General features: G+C 56.9%; 2 protein-coding genes across 3 annotated transcripts in view; both read right to left on the reverse strand.

Moving 5' to 3' along the window:
* The window catches only part of ENTPD2 (ectonucleoside triphosphate diphosphohydrolase 2), a 33,917-nt gene extending 30,683 nt beyond the window's left edge, over positions 1-3,234 (reverse strand). The window contains exon 1 of the mRNA XM_052815329.1: positions 3,129-3,234. The gene's annotated coding sequence lies outside the window, so the exon portion shown is untranslated. The remainder of the gene's footprint in view (positions 1-3,128) is intronic.
* On the reverse strand, positions 1,515-14,184 carry SAPCD2 (suppressor APC domain containing 2). 2 transcript variants are annotated; one of them, XM_052815330.1, is made up of 6 exons: positions 13,755-14,184; positions 8,881-9,014; positions 5,017-5,163; positions 4,484-4,585; positions 3,824-3,937; positions 1,515-3,402 (listed from the first exon to the last, which is right to left on the reverse strand). In XM_052815330.1, exons 1-6 carry the CDS (start codon positions 14,158-14,160, stop codon positions 3,274-3,276), a joined length of 1,032 nt encoding a protein of 343 aa, XP_052671290.1. In that variant the 5' UTR covers positions 14,161-14,184; the 3' UTR covers positions 1,515-3,273. The 2 variants fall into 2 exon arrangements, with proteins under 2 accessions (XP_052671290.1, XP_052671291.1); XM_052815331.1 differs by lacking the exon at positions 4,484-4,585.
* Between the last annotated feature and the right edge of the window lie 4,374 nt (positions 14,185-18,558).

An 18,558-nucleotide genomic window follows, 5' to 3' on the forward strand; every position in this document is an offset into this window, starting at 1 on the left:
TGGGGATCTCCTGTGCGGTCTCTCCCTGGCACCTGTGATAAATGTCCAGTGACATGTTGACTACATGGTGTCACACCTTGGTTTGACAACCTCAAGCATGGAGGGACTGAGGTGAGGTGGGTCAGCAGGAGCTGCCCTGGCTGGAGACAGCAGAGACTGGCTCCAGCTGTTCCCAGCATGGACTGCAGGTTCATGCCACATTTCCAGATGTGATCAGAGCCCTGGAGGCATGTTCACAGGTCTGTGCAAACCCAGGAACAGAGCCTGAAGAGAAGGGAAGATGTTCATCCACATCACCTAGCGCATTGCCAGCGTGCCAGCCCCCACGGTTCAGGGTGCCAAAGTGGACACAGCCCAGACACACAGGTGAGAGTAAGGAACAGGCCAGACCCATCAGGGACCCAGAAACAGCATGGCCAGGCCAGGGCCAGCAGCTCGAGGTCGGCCCTGCAGCTCCCAGAGGGACCCCGGTCCCAGCAGGCCCATCGCGTGTCCGGAGCTCCCCCACCACCCCGGCAGCAGTCCCGCAGGAAGCTGGCCCGGGGCCAGCGCTGCTGGGCCACGGCCGGGATGTTCCCCTGGGCCGGGGCAGCGGCAGCCACGGGGCAGGGGGAGAGCTGCCCTGGCTCTGCACAGAGCAGCATTGAGCAGGAACAATGATCCTCTCTTTCCTTTGAGAGCCCTCACGGGCTCTGCATCCAAGCAAAGGAATGAAATGGGAACTGAGGGCAATTATCGCCCCCCTCCTTGCCCTCTCTGAGGCTCGCGGCTGTGCTAAGCACCACTTGAAAGAAGCCGCATCAAAGATCCCTCTCCCAGCTGCGGGGGACTTGGCTCACATTCCCCTCCTGGCTCCGTTCCCGGCAGGGGAGGCACGGACAGCTCACCGCCGGAGGGCTCTGCGGGGTGTGGGGGGTCCCAGCTCACCCCACAGCACAGTTGTGCAGAGGGGCAAAGGAAGGTGTCCCTGGTCAGTGTAGAGCCCCAGGTTCACCCCGAGCGGGTGCTGCCACCCTTGGTGCAGGGCAGAGGGACGTGTACCGCAGCGCGCCATGCCAGCAAGGTCCCCTCCAGCTGCCCCTGCAGGAAGGAGTCACTGCAGAGCACCATGGCCACCGCTGCCCACAGTCACGGGGGCCAGCTTCGAGGGACAGGGCTTAAAAAGAAATAAGAGGTTCTGAACTACACCAGCACCACCTGAGGAGTATGAGCCCCCAGCACAGTTTCTGGAGAAGCAGCCAGATGAAGCTACAAGCACTGGAAGGGGTGCAGGTGGCTTCATGACCCCATCCCACAGCAGTGAGGAGAGACTGGGGGGTCCCCAGCCCCAGAGCACAAGGAAGCCCAGAGGGGATGGGAACACAGCCTGGAGCAGAGACCCCCTGGGCTTCTTGTGCTCAGGCTGTGATTGTGCAACCTCAGCTCACCCCACATCCCGTGGGACAGGACAGTCAGGAACTTCAAGGCTTGCGGCAGTAGATGGGCTGATTTAGGCAGAAAGACAGAAGGATAAATTAAATAGTTCACCCCACTTTATTATCCCTACAGACAGGTGACCCTCCTCATAAAGAGGGTCGCTTTTAATTAAACCTCAGGCAAAACAGGCACTGGACACCAGAGGTGGCATCATGAAAGAGACGGCAGGCACTGATGCCCAGGAGACAACTAACACCCTACTCCTGCAGATAGGGGACACGACTAGCCATAGCCTTGTTCCTCCTCCTCCCTCTCCCTGGCACTCTGCCAATCCCCACTCCCACACAGGGCAGCAGGCACAAGGGTAGAGCAGGGATTCATGCCTTGCAGTGAGCTTCAGGTCAAGATCAGCATCAAAGAGAGGAGCTGGATGGGACAGGTAGCACTGGACAGATAAAAGCAGGAGTAAGAAGGGAATTGGGCTGTATGGTGCCCAGCCCACGGCAGGGCAGGTCCAGCACCTTCTGCCCAGCTCAGTGCATTGTGCCATGGCATCATGCCAGGCAACTCAGAGCATGAAACAACCCTGGAGAGAAAGGTCTTGGTCTTGGAGCTACAGAGGGCCAGGCCTGTGCTACATGGGGGTTCACAATGATCTCCTATGAAAGTAACATAAATACCAAGTACCAAACCACAGTGGAAGACATCATTCAGCTCAAGCACCATCACTGAGCTGGGTGGGAAGGAGGACGTATTCTGAGATGCACGTGGGTCTAACAGGACCCACGCTTAGACCACCACCCCAAGAGACCTGGAGAGGGGTGCAGTTCATACTCAGGATGTCACCCCGGCAAGCCAGCCTCCACCACCAGGACAGGCAAAGCTGCCATTTCTCCACTTGGAGATGTGCAAAGGAAAGAGCCCATCAGCCTCCGCTCCGTCACCCACATTTAGTTAAATACAAAACCTTGTCCTAAAGCCCCTCTGTGCAATCAGGCTTGTGTTAGCATCCTCACACTATAAAACATCACACCTCCTTTTGAAGTCATCATGAAAAAAATATAAGCCTGGCAGTCACAAAAAAACCATTTGCCAGGTCAAGCTAAATAAAGGGATGTAGAGGTGTCTGCCTCAATCTGCAAACAGCCTGAAAAAGCAGCTCAGAGGTACAGGCTACCTCGTTTGGGTCTGTGGCTCATTAACTACAGGAGCCTGCAGACATGTAAACAGCGACTATGGCATCACTACTGCAAACTGGAAAGAGGGATTACCCCAGAAGGACCACCAGCTCAGGCACTGCTCTGGCCCAGTATAGTGTCACTGTCAGGCAGAACTCAGGCAGCAGAGAGGGGCCGGGCATGTCCCATTGGAATTTCAATCTTGTCCTCCGACAGTGGGACAAGCAGGGGACAGGCCATCCTTCAACAGCAAGGCTTGCCTGGAGATGCCAGCTGGAGTGTTGAAGATGGATCATCTTTTCCTGAGAGCAGCCAAAATTCAGCTCAAGTCAGGCCAAGGGCACAGCAGCTCCCCCCTGCGCTAGCAGCATGGGCAGCAGCCGTTTCCCCCAGTACGTTGGGGATCACGGGGCTGCAGTACAGTCCCTGCAGTCCGTTTAGAGACAGAAAAGGAGCAGCTTGAGAGCAGCATGGCTGGAAAGCCCAGCAGTAGAGCAGTGCGGGGATGCTCCCCTGGCAGGGTTGGGGAAATACCTTCCTGGCTACCTCCTGGAGAGATGCCACCAGCAGCTCCAGACCTCTAGATATGACACCTGGAGCAACGGGTGCAATGGGTTTTGGGCAAGAATCCCACAAAACCCCCAGGGAAGCTCGAGGATGGGGAGCGGGGAGATGGGCGCTAGATGAAGGTGGAGTCCAGCTGGCTCGTTTCATGGTTATTGCGGGCGCGAGCCTCAAAGAGCTGCTTGATCAGGGCAGATTTCTCCTGCTCCAACTGGGTGATGCGTTCGCTCTTGTCGGTCACCTCCTGCACGGGACAGAGGAGGAAAATGCTGCTCAGAGGAGGAAAGCGCTGGCATTTGCTGCGCTGCGGGTGCTGGGATGCAAACCACAGCAGTGAGCCCAGCCCTGGCAGGGGCATCATCGGTGCCCCTTCCCCAGCAGCCCTGCTCACAGACCCCAGCTGCAGTGTCTGCACCCTCTCGTGACCTGCATTTGTCACAGTCTTTTCTCTCTGGCAGGGATGCCCCATCCCTGCCCACAGACCCTCACCCAGCAAACAGCTGGGCACAGCTGCGGGATGGAGGGTCTCCAGGTGCAGCCCACATGCCCTTTTCTGGGATGACCAAGGTTGGCCAAGCTGAAGGAACACTTTCCACTGCCCCGTATTCGTTCCCCAACCCCAACCCCCCCAGAAGGGGATCTCCTCCCCCCGTATCCTCACTCACCTTGGTGAGAAGCCGGTTTTGCTCCTTCAGCATGATGATGGCTTGCTGGGAACCTGCTGAGGCTGGGGACACCACAGGGCCCAGCCTGCTCAGAGCTGAGGAGGGGTTTGCTGGCTGCAGAGAAGATGAAGGGAAGGGACAAGACATTGAGCCTCCTTCCTGGTAGACCTCCCCAGCCTTCCTCCAAGGCCAGAAGCTGTTTCAGTGGCACATGGGAAACTGAGAGAAGCCCAGCAGAGGATTAAGATCCCAGCACAGGCCATCACAGTGTCTCCAGCAAGGCAAGCAGAGGTGGGAAGCATTCCTGCCAGTGTGCCCAGCTCCTGCCAGGAGCCCAGCGGGACAGCCAGCTCTGAGAGGGCTGACTCAGCACCTCGGCAGGATGGTTTCCTTATTCACTTGACAATGGCTACACCTTTTGGGGGATCTCCTTTAGTCCCCCAGATGCCTTGAGCATCCTCCAGCCCAGCTTGGGACCAGCTGTGCTGTCCTCTTGGCTGTCCCCCACCCCCTATCTTGCCCACAGAGCCAAGTCACCTCCCCAGAGCCCAGGGAAACTCTGGCAGCTCCAATCTCAGCCCAGCCACCAGCATGAGGGGGGGACAGGATGGGTCCCAAGCTCACGCAGACAACCACAAGCTGCTAATCTGCGGCTCTCACCTTGCCAGCGGTGGAAAGGAGGTCACCCAGGCAGCGGTTCACCTCCTGCAGCTTGGGGACCAGGCGTCCCAGGTGGCTCTGGCCACCCTCAGGGAGGAAGTCCTGGGGGACAGGGAGGAAGATGAGGCTGGTGGTTACCATGGGGCTGGTCAGTAGTTACGGCAGGTATGTAGCAAAACAGAACTCCAGAGGCACCTCCTAGACTCTACACAGCTGATACTACTTGAGCAGCATCTGCCCATCCTGGTGTAGGCTAACAAGCCATTGCATTCAAAACACATTAGTCGCTCCCAAACACCCACACTACCATTTGAAATCTTACCGACCATACTGAATATGTTGTTTGTGTGACTGGCTGTCTAATCCTACTCCCAGAACCCCATTACAACAGTTATGGTGCATTTTGTGTCATTTCTGTATAACCACCTGGCTGACCAGGTCCAGCCAAGTCCCAGGCTGGTTCTCCAAACCCACAGAACAGCCCCAGACCCTCCCAAGCAGATGGGCACCCCAAGAACAAGCCCCAAACTCACAGCACTGGTTTTGTTCTTCCCCAGGAGCCTCTGGCGTTCCTGCATGAACTGGATGTGCTGGTGGTACCACTCCCGGGTGCGCTCTACCAGCTCTAGACCCTGCAGCAGGAAATCCTTCTCCTGTTCCAGTTCCTTCATGTGCTTCAGCTGCAGGACAGAGCGTGCAGATGTCACCCCCTCCCCACCAAGGCCTTCTCAAGCCCCAGGAGCTGGTTTCTTCACGAGGCGTGGAGGCATATGGATACAGGCAGGGGTCTCAGCCCCTCTCCCCACGAAAAGCCTCAGACGAGCGGGATCATGGCTGCTGCCTGATGCTGCTTTGGAGGAAGAGTTCTACGATTTGGGAGAACAACTGAAGGAGGTGAAGGACAGTCAGGCCACCTCCACCCTCCTGCTCCCCACAGCAGAAGCAGGTTTCTCTGCCTCATATTTCTCCAGGGACACAGCAAGAGCAAGGCCTGCAGCCACTCCCTGAATTCCCCCAAGGCTGCAGGCGTCAGCCAACAGCACAAACACACACAGCTTTCGGCTAGCAGCAAGCAGCTGAGCTAAATGTGCAGACTGGAAGCCAGGAGAAAACCTGCAGCCCTGTTTCCCCACCGCTCCACTCCCTGCTCTGCTTTACCCCGAGGCACCTCCGAGCTGAGCAGAGCACAGCATACTTTTCTGCTGAGCGTCTCTGCCAGTCTTTCAGGCTCAAGCACCAGCATCACCTGGAGAGGGATGTGGGGACCTTTATGTGCCTGGAGAACTGCTACGAGGGTGCCTGGGGCTCCTGCCCCCAGACCAGCCCCCTGGCAAAAGCAGAGGGGACCCTGCGCCGGGTCACAGCACAGCCAAAGCTCCTGCAGGGCAGGCAGCTCAGCCCCTCCATCAACAGCACAGCTGGAGCAGCAGTCTGTGCCCCAGGGGACAGGGGATCCCCTGCTCTGCTGCCCCTCAGCATTTTGCTACCACCAGCAATCAGGTGGCAAGGGAAGAGGGGACATGCCTGGGGAACAGAGCAACCGGTGCAGCGACCCTTTCATCAGCCCTCACCCAGTGAGCCCAGGGCTCCCACTCCCCTTCTCCCGTGCCATGCCAGCCTGCTCCCCCAGCTCCTTCCCCCCGTCTCAATGCCAAGAGCACAGGGAGCTGCCTGCCTTGCTGCCTCTGCCTTCTCTGCCACAACACAGCCTGGCCTCCACTGCCCACGGCACAGACCGGGCTCCAGGAGAGTCTCCTCCTGGCACCAGTGGGACTTCGATCACCCAGAAACTGCTGGATGCTCAGGAACCTCTCCTGCTGCTTTGGAGAGCATCTGGAGGGGGACGATTCAGCTGTGACCCTGAACAGATCCCCACTCCCACGGACAAGTGAGACCATACCAAGACCTTCTTCAGGCTGCCAGTGCTTCCCCATCCCCACTGCCAGGCCCAAAGCCTCCCAACTGCCCCACGCCAGCCACCCTTTATGCCAGGGCTGCTCTTGCTCCTGCTGCTCCTGGAAATGCTGTTTGCAACACGACAACCCCCCCCTCCCCACATGCTTGGATGGACAGACCAAAGTGGACATACCCACAAGAAGAAGCGCAGAGCCTTGGTGCTACACAGGCTGTTGCTGAGGGGCATGAAGAAGGTGCTGTATGTGGCGAGGACTCCCACCCAGCTCGGGCTGCAGCCTGCCACCGCCTGGCCTGCCCTGGTCCCAACAGGCTTGCTGGCCAGCACAGTGACCGGAGAAAGAGGCAGCATCCCACAGAGCGGTGGGACATCACCAGCTCTGCTGGGTGCAGGGACAGACGGCATCTCACTAAGGATGGGATGCTCTGGAGGCAGAGGCAGCTTCTGGGGCAGGAGGATGACACTGCTGCTACCTGGGGTAGAAGGGGAGGGGACAGTGCCATACCCTGGACTGCCCACAAATGAAAGCGCTCAGCCTCTCACAGAAGGTCTCATCCCAGCTAACCCCTGTGGCCATGGGGAAATCAGGCCGATCGATGATGGACTGGCTGAAAAACACCAGCTGAGCAGACACCAGCTGCAGTGCTGCAAAGGGTCCTGGGGCTGCAGCACAACCCCCACACCCCTGCTTTGCTGCTGCTCAGGATAACCGGTCCTGGTGCACCCCGGGATGCAGGATGGATATCAGTGCCCCCAGCCCCCCCCCGGGCTTTAGGCAAATGAGCCTAATCACAGCTGAGTGCCTTGTCTGTGCGGGGGGTGGGGGTGGGGGGGGGGGTGGTGGTGGTGCTACCATCCTCCCAGCATCAGCCAGGAGGTGACAGCACCGCCCTGCACAGGGATTCGGTCCTTGCTGGACTCAAACCTGCTCCAACTCTCTCTGTATGCTCAGAAGTGGGATTAGTACCCAAAGGCTCCTGCTGGGAAGCCAGGAAAGGCTTCTCACCTGCAGGACAGGGACAGACATCCCTTCTCCGGGGGCAGGAGCACGCTAAAGGCAGTGCAGCACTCAGGCACATGGGGGGGGGGGAAGAAGGGCAGAAGACCTCCTTCCCACGACCCCCACAACAATTTGGGGAAACAGAGGCAAGGGCAACACAAGCCCAGAGCCAGAGCACTTATGGCAGAGCTGGAAACAAACCCCAGCTCTCAGCAAGACACGCTGGCCACCAGCCCCTCCTCACCAGTACCAGGCAGGACCTTGAGCTCATGGCAGTGATGGGCTCCAGCCTGGAGCTGCACACACAGGGAAGAGCCTTGCCAGGGAACGAGGGACCTTCCCCTCTCCGAAACAGCAACTCCCAACCACCAAAAACTCTGAGAACCAGAGACCCCATCCTCAGATGCACACATCTACATTTATTACTCCTTGCCAGCACCTCTCAGCAGAGACCCCCTCAGCCCAAGAGCACCCCAACCCCTTGCATGGCTGCAAGCCCAGCAAACCACGTGTGCACAACTCCCCCCTCCCCAGGCCAGGCACTGGAGAATGTTATGTCACCCAAGGCCAGCATCACGCTGTAATCTCTGCTGCCCGCACCACAGGTCAGCCCAGCTGGGCTCAGGGAGCCAGGTGACACCAGGGTATGAGGAGTGGAAGTGCAGAGGTGACAGTCACAGCCTCGGCAGCAGCACCAACACTGGTCGGAGCTTGTCCCACCAATCACGCATCCTACAGGCTGGGTCCTGGCTCTCTTCCCAGGAAAATTTAGCTTGAGCTTGTGGGCAACATGCCCAGGCAGCTCCTCCATCCCACTTGGGAGCAGCGCAGATCCCTTCATCCAGGGAATCTGATCCAAGCCTCTCCACTCAGGGACAGAGCAAGGGGAGCAGATCCCTCCATCCCAGGCTACCCAGCTAAATTCCATGCTGATTTCTCTGCATTACTGGCAAAAAGTCTCTCGGCAGCCAGGAGGATCAGCATGTTGAGCCCTGACCTACAGAGAACATCTGGCAAGAGACACAGCCTGGCACCAGCGCTCACCAGCGCAGAGCGTACCTGACCTTCACCGGAGTGCTTGAAAGGCCCAGATACCCACCTACTCCTACACCTACATGTTTGCCTTTCCCTGCCCAAGTTTTTGCCCACGGGGAAGGCACCCATGCATTCAAACGCTAGCTCTGTGGGCTGACCCCACTCCAGGGGAAGGCAGGGGAACACATACCTCCTCCCTGTCCAGCACGATTCGGGACAGAAAGCGCCTTGTAAGTAACAGCAGGACCTCCACGTACATCAACAGAGCTTTACATCCAAAATACCAGGATCTGCCTGACAGCCCACAGCTCACCACATGCAGGGTGGGCAGGGGGAAGCCACAGCCCAAACAGAGCTGATGTCAGTGGTAAGGGACCCCTGCAATCCACTTTCCCCTAGGGACTGCAGGCCCCTTCGCTGGAGCCCATGGCTGGGCTGTTCCCTTACCATGCTGAAGTCCACGCCGTTGGTGATGGTGTGTCTCCGGTGTTCTGCACGTCCTCTCTGATGCCTCCGAGCGTCCCCAGCCCCTGGATGGCTGCCATCTCCCTGGGACTGCCCAGCAGCCTTAGCATCACCACCTGCAACAGAGGAAAGCATGAGGCCACCAGCCGCTTGCAACAAAAATCTCCCCATAGCCACTTCTATGGGACTATCTGCCAGGTGGTCTTGCAAACAGATGTCACAGGGAGCAGCTGAGCAAAGCACCAGCCTGAGCACCTGCTCACATCTTTGTATGGGCAGGGCAGGCTTCAGCAATGATTTATCTGGCTGTGCCAGGCTGGCAACAGTCCTTCATGGTCACCGGCAAAAAGCAGGTAGCTTCCAGAGAATGCTGTTTCAGTCCTGGCACAGGCAATTAAACCATTAGTGATATTGCCTACCCTTGTCCTGCCTCATGGGACCCCTGGCTTCTGCTCAGGTGGCACAAGCTCTGCCAGGAACCCAACCCCTCCTGAAGGCAGCTCCTGCTTGGTCATGCAGATGTGCCCCCCAAAACCCCATGCCTGTGGTCTAAGCATAGAGTAAATCAGGCTGTAGGTTTTCCAAAATTTTATTAAAATCCCAACATCCTATCTTACAAAAGACTGATCTGCTACAAACACATGATGCTGGTGCAAATCCATGCATAAACTATTTTTGCAGATGAAGTTCATACTGGCAGGTTTTAGGTGCATCAGACACCTCCTGCCTGTGCTGCCTGTACACCAAAGCAGGTATTGGCTGGGCACCTGCAGTAAAGTCAGTACAAGCCCCGCACCGCCTGCCCTGGCGAACTCGCCAGAAACACAGCCCTGCGGCCATGGCCAAGCCAGCTCAGGTCTCTGCTTCTGGCCAAGCTGGCAGAGCACCGCCCTGCCATCCCAAACCGCGGCACCAGGACAGCCAAGGGTGCAGCCAGCACCCTCCCCAGACGTGCCCGGGCAGCAAGCCTGCTGCACCTCCCTTCTTGCCCTGATCCCCTGCCCTGTGTTCTTGCAGCTCACCCCGCTCTCTGCACACAGCTTTCCTTGAGAGTTTCTTTCCCAACCCAGCTTTCAAACAAGAGCAGCACAGAGGTAAGCAAGCAAAGGCAGGCAGTGAGGCAATGGGGGAAAACATCTCCTCCTTGGGATCGCTCATCACGTACCTGCCAGGCACCCCCACCCACTGCCACATCCTTCTCTCACGGGTTGGGCACATGCCAGCTCCCAGACGCCAGAGCTGCCTGGCACAGGTCTAGCATGTTCCCTGCTGTGTAGGCATGAAGGGCTGTGAGTGCCAGGACAGGGTGCATAGCATTGCCTGGGCTGGCACATCGCTGCCTGCTGCTCCACATGTCTCCTCAGCTAAGCACATGGACATGATGGAAGAGGGATATGGGGCAAGAGAAGGCAGCCGTGGCTGCAGGAGCCACCCTTCACCTTGAAGGCAACAAGGTCTGGGAGAGCTGCACCATACTGGGGCTGCCTGCACTGCCACGTTTCCACGTTGCCACTGAGCTGGACTCAGGCTCAGGGGGCAGCAGGCAGTGCTACACAAGCACCTCACTCAGCCTGTCACTTTGTGTCACCGGGGAAAGAAGGCACCATGGCATGGGAAAAATCCTCCTTCTGGTCCATCATGGCATCCTGCTTCTCCTACCAGGAAGTGCTCTGGTACAGACAGGTCTCCAGCACATCAATAAACACAAAGTCTTTGATATCACCCATTCATCTGTTTTGCCAACTGTCTTTGGTTTCATACACCCATATCTACCTGGGAGGAACCCAGCAAGACTGGTGCAACCATACATATGTTCTCCTAGCAGACCTGCAGCACATCCTGCCTGGGAAGCTGAGGAACAGCCCCAAAACCAAGGGCAGCTTCAATAGGCAGAATCCCAAAGCAAAGCCAGAAGCACCTCTGGGAAGAGCTGCAGAGTAGAAACAAGATGTTAAAAAGGCTTTTGCTGCTGTTACCTGGAAGTGCCAGGTTGAGCTGAGCTGAACCTGTGGTAAGAAGGTGCTCCCTGGTCAAATAACTGAGCTCTGTGCACCTGAGCTGGCAATGTAGTGGCTAAAACAGGACCCCTACTAATAGCTGGGAGCAGTTCTTAGGCAAAGAGCAGGCCCAGCTCACCAGAGGTGGAAGAGGTCTTGCCATGGATATGGGATGGCCTCCTCCCTCCCAGAGCCCCTCCAGCCAGAGCAAGTGCCCAGCATGGAGCAGACACCTCATGGTTGTTTTACACATTTACATACCTGTCCTTAGCAATGGCTCAGACAATAACAGGTACCTACAAACCATCCCCTCCTTCCTGCCGAGGCCACCAGCTCTCCAGGCAGCTGCTAGAGCCAGGCCACCCCAGCAGCAAAGGCAAGCGCTGTGCTGGGGAGGAGGCAGTGACCAGGGCCACCACAGACCTCCTGGGCGAGGCACTTTCTGCTCTGTGTCTTAACTTCCCCAGATCTCAGCTCTCAGGGGAACCACAAGGGTAAAGACCCTCAACACCAAGATGGTCAGATGCTGCTGTGACAGGCCACCTAGGCACCAGTGGTAGGGAAGCCATCACGGTGACTTCCCTGCCCAGTGACTTCTCCAATATCAGCCTCACCATCCTTGTGCCTAGCAGATGCTGTTGGCTCCCCAGAGACTGCAGCTGGTACCCAGCAGCGGCTCATGGGCTGCCCCAGCACCGCTGGGCTGCTTAGAGCTTCTGACAAGCTGGAAGGTGACTCTGAGCCGGGACTTCTTCAGAAGCACTTCTGCCCATATGCTAATGGAGGTTAGCAGGGAGGAGGGGACAGAAGCACTGTCCCACTGGCTCACTGCACTCCTGGATGCACCAGGAGGATCACCTGGCCACAACCTCTGCCATCTTGCCATGTTTCGCATCCAAATGACCTCTGACGCATGCAGATGCCCCCTGGACCAGAAAGCAGAGCTAGGGTGGCATCCTGTGAGCACCTCCTTCCCCCAAAACACAGACAGGGACAGTTTCCTCAGACTCTTTGCAGTTGATGAGCACTGATACACCATCTCGCTGCACTTGGTTGGGTTCTTATAGAAGCTACCTCATGCAGCTGGAGGCTCAGAGCAGCCTTGAGCCCAAATGACATAATCTTCATGGAGATAGGGCTTCCTGGACCCACAGGCAGCTCTCAGCACCCAGCACATTTCTCCACAGCGAGAAACAGCAGTGTCCTGCCACGGCAGTGCCCAACTCCCTCGCAGCCAGATGAGAATATCTACCCGTTCAACCACAGCCTGGGAAACCCTCCACAGTAGAAGGGAGCACTGGGCAGCTGTGCAGGATCTGGAGCTAAAAGAGATAGAATAACTCTGAGTTATAACATTTGCTAAGCTGCTGAATCAACCTGAAATTCAGGCCTGTTGCCAGAACACAGCCCTGCACTGCGGGAAGCTGGCAGCAAGGGCTGAAGCACTAACCCTGCCTGCAGGCTCCAGACGTCAGTGTAACATCAGCCTATAATGGAAAGATCTTCAGCAACCAGAAAGTTGCTGTAGCCATCTGCTCGCTCCTTTCCAGGGCAGAGCTTTCAATTTGCTGTTTATTTACCAAGCAGGATTTTTTTTCAGGTTTTTCCAGATTTACACCCTTGACGATAGCAGAGCCAGCCTGCTTAATAATATTCCCCTAGATGAAGCTCCAGTGATTAGTCTGGAGGCAAAATGGAAAGCAGAGAACCTCAGCCATGGTTAAAGTTTCTTCTCCACCCAGCAGAAGAAGGGACTGGGAAGGAATGGGTGGGAAGGGAAAGGCAAGCCAGCCCAACTTTCCCAAGATAGAGGAAGTCATCGCGCTCAAGTGTTGCAATAACAAACACCAGCTCCTCACACAGACCTTTGTGTCCATAGATCTCAAAGCACTTCACAAATCTAGATAAAGATTACCCACACCAGATAAGTCCAGAAGCCTGGTTTCCTTACAACATCTCCTACTGACTAGCAACAAATGAGATGCCAGTGAAACAGTCTCCCCCTTGCCAAGGTCAGCGTGCCACCCAGGGATGGGGACCCTGGCAGACCCAGCATGGGGACCCCTGCTCCCAAGAAAGGGGCAGAGTCCACAGGGACCTGCTGGTGAGCTCTGCAGACAGAGCCTGGCCACCCAGGCAGCGCTTGGGGACAGCAAAGCGCATCTCCCTGATCCCACTTTCCCACTTAATTATTGCTTAATTATTTATTATTGTAAATAATGCTGTGGAATTATCCAAACGAGAAAGTTGGATCAGGTTTTGCTATTTTTTCTGTCCAGAATGTGGATGAAATCGTGAACCAAGCCTTTCTGAGAGGGCACACCAACAGCACAGAGCCCACCTCAGCACACGGCGGCTCCATGGCCACGGCTCTCGCTCCGGCGAAGCTGCTCGTTTCTTGGAGAGCCCAGGGCCCAGTGACTCACGAAGATGACCGGCTGCATCACCCACCCCCCGATGAACGCCACCGACAGGCTTTGCACCACGGGACAACCACGGCCACATTATGGCAAAGTCCTTAATTCTCCTTGTCACGGCTATAAACAACCAAGCACCCACGCCAGGAGAGGTGTGAAGGGACGCACAAACCCGGGACGGCACACGGAGCTGCTTTACCCGCAGCTTGGATCACAGCCCACCCAAGCCAAAATTACCACCGGCAGTCACTTTTGCGGGGTTTTACCTCAGGCCTGCGGGAAGAGCTTGCTGCTTGTTTAAGGCCGGCGGAGGAAACGGCTCTGCACTGCCCGAGCACCGGAGCAAGCCGCAGGGTCCCAGCCCGCCCTGCCTAGCTCGAGTCTCTGACCCGCACCGAGCCGGGCACGTTCCGACCCCCCCAGCCCGGCCCCGCTGGCTCACCGCGGCCGCGGGGCTGGCTGGGCCCCGGTTCCCGCTGCCCGCTGCTCTTCCCGCGCCGCTCCTCGGCACAGCGCGGGCTCGCCGGCTTCTCCGCGCTCCGCCGCCCGCCGCCGCTGCTCTCCACCGGGGGCTCAGCACCGGGCAGGGCAGCACGCAGCCCCAGAACGAAGCGTTCGAAAGTGAGGTACCCGCTGGCCGGTGCCGCCCGCCTCAACCCCTCCATCACCCCGGCGGGCAGCTCCCGGGCTTCCGCTCCCCGCCAGCGGGACTCGATCTCCCGTAGGTGCACGTAACCCCGCCGCCGGTCATCCAGGATATCGAAAAGAGTCCGCAGGCTCTGCAGGAAAACCCGGGGAAGACCCTCGGTACCGGCGGGGAGCGACCGGTCGCCGCGCTCCGGGGCCATCACCACCGCCGCCGCCGCTCCCGAGCGTTACTCGCTGCTCCGGCCCCCGCGCTCCTATTGGTTGGTGGTGGGAAGCCCCGCGCTCTCATTGGTTGGTGGCAGTCGGTCGCTCTGGCTACTGGCTGAGGGGGAGGACGGCGGTTTGAGTTCCACGCGGCGCCCGGCCCGCTCTCGGCCGGGGCGGGGGGTGGGAGCGGGGGATCGCGGTCCCCCCTGCGGAGGAGGGACCGGGACCCGCCGCTTCCCCCCCCCCCCCCGCCCCGGCCGAGAGCGAGGCAGGGTCAGGCAGGTGTCTCCTCCATCCCACCGCCATCCGAGACCCTCCAGCCTCGGTAACGGCTCGGTGACCCCCGCCCGGGAAGAGCCGCGCTGGCCGGTGTCCATTCACCAGGCACAAATCCTCCTTTCCCGCAGCGCAGACACGTACCCGCTGCTCCCGCAGCTGCAAATCTCCTTATTTTACCGGTAGAACTTAGGGCACCACTGCCTGCGCCCAAATGCAATGGGTGCTTCTGCTGCCGGTGGTAATAAATAGCTTCAGACAGTGGGATTTTTGCACATCGGAGACACTGTAAACTTGCAGAAAGGAAAGCAGCTCTCTTTTTAAGCAGATACCTGAAGACCTTACACCCCTAAAGACTCCAGAGCAAACGTGATTAGTGAACAGCAACAAAAAAACCCCAAACCCAAACGTGGTGTTCGCTCTCACTGCCAGCTTTGCAAACGCAGCCAAGAAGTGTCAGTCCAGCTTCTCACCTAGGCAGCATCCCCCCAGGAGAGGGATGTATGGCTCTTTTGCGTCAGCACGGAGAGGTCCTGTGTGCTTGACTTGCCTGGTGCCACAGGGGAAGTGAGTGTTTACGGTGGGAATTGAGTCTGGGCATCCCAGTGCAGCCAGCAGGAGCTGGGGTAGGGGCCCAAAGGAACCATGGGCATGGACAAAGGAGGAAAAAATATATCAGTGCTGACAAATGTGAGAGAAACAGGATTTGGATCATATCTCTTATAAACTTACTATGAACTGGCATTGTTAAGAGAATGGGTTTCTCTCTACTGAAATTTGCTGTGTCTGTTAGATCCAACAGCATGTTAGCCCTCGTGAAAGGCACTGCCCTCCTCTGCAAACTCTGTCGGTGCATTGCAACACAGCAGACTGCAAAGCCCTGGTGTCACGATTCCCATGTCACAGGCACCACGATTCGCTTGAGGGACCCTGGGCAGCCATGTGCTGGCACCTCCAGAGCTGAGCCCCCATCCTGGTTTGATGCTCATGATGCTGAGAGAAGAAGCGTCAGGGAGCGAGCACGCTGGAGAAGGGTGATGGCCAGAAAGGGTGATAAGCCACTGTCCAGGTGCCCAGGTCGTGAGGCTGCCTGTGCCACAGCCATCTCCCTGTGCCATGAACATCTCCCTGTGCCACGGACACATCCCTATGCCACGGACACCTCCCTGTGCCAGGGGTGATTTCCTTTAGCTCTGAGCTGACTTCAAAGGGAGAGGGTGGAAGATGCTTGGCCCTCAAGCCTTCCCATCCACATGGCCCTTCCTGTGTTCCCCTTGCCATCAGCTTCCCTGTCTGAGCCAGACTCCGGGTGTCTTCAGCACCTTGGTCCTACTTCTGGCTTCTCAGCCCATTCTTGCCACTCCTCCATGGAGTTTCTCAGCCCTCTCAGACCCAGGCTGCCAGGTAAATCACAGCAGCCTCTGGAGACCCTCACTGGGCTTTCCTCTGTTAAGGACCTGCTATGGCTGGTCTCCTCTGTGCTATGGCTGGGCTGTTCACAGCCTGCTTTTCTTTAAACCATTTCTTTTCACAAATTTCGCAGACTTGTCCTACCTGTTTTGAGATATCTGCTTGCCTTAGCCATGTTTGACTGAACAGGTTCACACCTGCGTAGGATACAGGGAGGATACAGGGAGAAGGAACTGGTGCATCACCCCTCCCCTTTCTGCTCCAGAAACAAGGCAGTGAATGTGACACTGTTCAGCTCTGGTAGCATCAGCACATAGGCTGTTTTGCTCAGCAAAGTCTAGCTAAATCTGCAGGAAAATGAGTTTTTCTCTAGGTTCCTCCCACATCTCTGGGCTTGGTGGAACACCCAGGAATAACAGGGGGAATTCAAAATGACCTTAATGTCTCTTGTCCAATTTCCCTGCCTGGCAGGTCTGTCCCACCAGGAAAGCAATCTGGAGATACCAGAAACAATTTCTGGACTTGACTGTCTGATGGTTCAGCTGAAATACTCTTGCTCCTCCATGTGGAGCTTTCTGCTCTGGCAACAGGGAGCTGGGACGCAACTGCCCAGTGCAGTCACTATGCTTTCCATACCAAAGTGCCCGCAAGAGGCTGCCGTGAGACAGGCCAAAGTTTTCATGCTCCAGCGTGGCTGGGTGAATGAGGTTAGGGAGATTTTGAAAATTCTTGGAAAAGGCTTTTTGGGGTTTTGTTTGAAGAGTTTATCTTGGGGCCAGCCCAGGCTCTTCTGACTGACAGAGCCATCTTTGTTTTTTTAATATAAACAACATAGTTATTCAGTTCTTCCTCCAAGGTACTGGGAAGCACCCCCTGCCATTCAAACCTGGCCCAACCCATCCCTCATTGCTGGCCCGCAGGCACTGGCAGTGACACTCACGGCTCTGGTGTGGTGGCACCCAACATACCACTGCCCCTTTCTGGGGAGGACACAGGGTGTCTGATGTCCCCTGGAAGTCTGGTGGCAGGCCAGCGTGTCCCACCAACCAGCGTTGCCACCCCTGGGAGGAGAGGTTGCAGTAGCCACACCAAAACCCCAGCAGGGCACTGGGGGAACAGGGTACTGGTGGTGCAGACTGAGGCACCTTCCTGCATGACACTGACCATCTATGGGGGATGCTGCATGACTGTGGCAGTAGATTAAGCCCCATGCTGGCTTCAGCAGCATGTAAGTGTTCACATGTGAATCCTGACTCTGCAGAGGACAGACACATGGTGACTGCAGCCATGAGGTTGTTTCCTGATGACTGTGTTCAAGCAGATGCTGTGAGCCTCTGCTGCTGTGTTCTGCTGGAGGAGAGCAAGGTCCGGTGGGGAACCAGCCACATGTCTGTGGGCTCAGTGCCTGCATGCTGCTGCCTGGCATGCAGACCAGCTGGCACGGCGCAGCCCACCTCTACATATTGCACTGCCAGCCAAAACAGTGCCACATCCAAAGTGGGTTGGTCCCTGGCCAGCACAGGTTACCAGACCATACCCAGGAATGGTTGGTCGGGGCTTGGTTAAAACCAGACCAGGAGCTGTGCAAACAACAGTCCAGATGCCAAGTTCTGGTGCTCCCCGTCACTGTCCAATTCATTAAGTGCAATTGGTGTTAACCCCTTCTTTCAGCCCCAAAGCTGAGGGGGTGCAGTGAATCACTTCCAGTGGGGTACCGAAGTGTCAACCCAGAAATGCATCTGTCTCCAGGAAACCTCTGGGCAGAGGCTAAAAATGGCAAGGGGAGTGTGGTCGGAGAGAAGCAGCAGATTTTCCCTTAGGGAGGACTACCTTGTTTGATCTTCCCAGCTCTGAGTTGCCATTGTGTTTTCTACCTTGCTGCTCATGGGGCCTCTTGTGGACATGCTCTGTTTGCTTTGGAGGGGGCCAGGCGCTTCCCACAAAGTTACTTTTCTTTCCTGCAGACTGTTTTTTCCTGTCGGAGGGTGAGCAACCAGGAAGTCTGATGGCTGCCTGGCGGCTCGCCGGCTGTCACGAGGCCTGGGAGAAGGGCAGCGGGCGGGAAGCTAAAATAAGCTGTTCAGCGGGGTGGTGGTTTTGTTTGTTCGCTCTGCGACGTGCCTGGGTCCACAGAGCAAGAACTTGTGTTGGTAGGAAATGGCAGTCACTCATGTCCAGTCTTACCCCCCCCCCCCCGGCCCCTCCGCTGACAGGGTCTCAGCACAACGAGTTTAAATGTAGGGAATCATCTGGGGCTTAAATGGAAATGTGATAGATGCTGCAAGGCCTCTGATTAGAAGCCATCTAGCAATTGCTCTGTCCTATTATAAATTCCACACTGCTGTGGCCGATAAAGGCAGCTATCACAGGAGCAGCGTCTAACAGTTATGCCACGGCCGTAAACTACCCAGCCTTTCATCTTATTCAGGGAAAGGCTGTAACACCGCATTTGTTTGGGAAACATATTGGTGGATACTTATATATTGAAGCCTGAAGCAGGGCCCTAAAAATAAGCAGCTCTGCCTCTCTCCTGGTAGCATATCTTGCCCTGATGGAGCAGTGTTTGCCGTCTGTCTGCTTTCCGGTGCTGGAGCTTTTTTAATGTTGAATTTCCTGTTCCACCTGCATGTTTGTGTTTCATTTGGCCCAAGTGTACCTCCTTCCTGCTCTCTCAGGTTGTCCCGCCTGGCATATCTGATCCAACC

This window comes from Harpia harpyja, chromosome 19, assembly GCF_026419915.1.
Source record: "Harpia harpyja isolate bHarHar1 chromosome 19, bHarHar1 primary haplotype, whole genome shotgun sequence".
Classification (NCBI taxonomy): domain Eukaryota; kingdom Metazoa; phylum Chordata; class Aves; order Accipitriformes; family Accipitridae; genus Harpia; species Harpia harpyja.

What these genes read in the sequence shown, in the direction of transcription:
- SAPCD2 (XM_052815330.1), bottom strand. Translation starts at nt 14,160, where the DNA reads ATGGCCCCGGAGCGCGGCGACCGGTCGCTCCCCGCCGGTACCGAGGGT. An exon ending in ACGGCGTGGACTTCAGCATG is followed by an intron (nt 5,164 to 8,880) that starts GTAAGGGAACAG and finishes TCTGTCCTGCAG; the next exon opens with CTGAAGCACATGAAGGAACT. An exon ending in TCCTTTCCACCGCTGGCAAG is followed by an intron (nt 3,938 to 4,483) that starts GTGAGAGCCGCA and finishes TCTTCTCTGCAG; the next exon opens with CCAGCAAACCCCTCCTCAGC.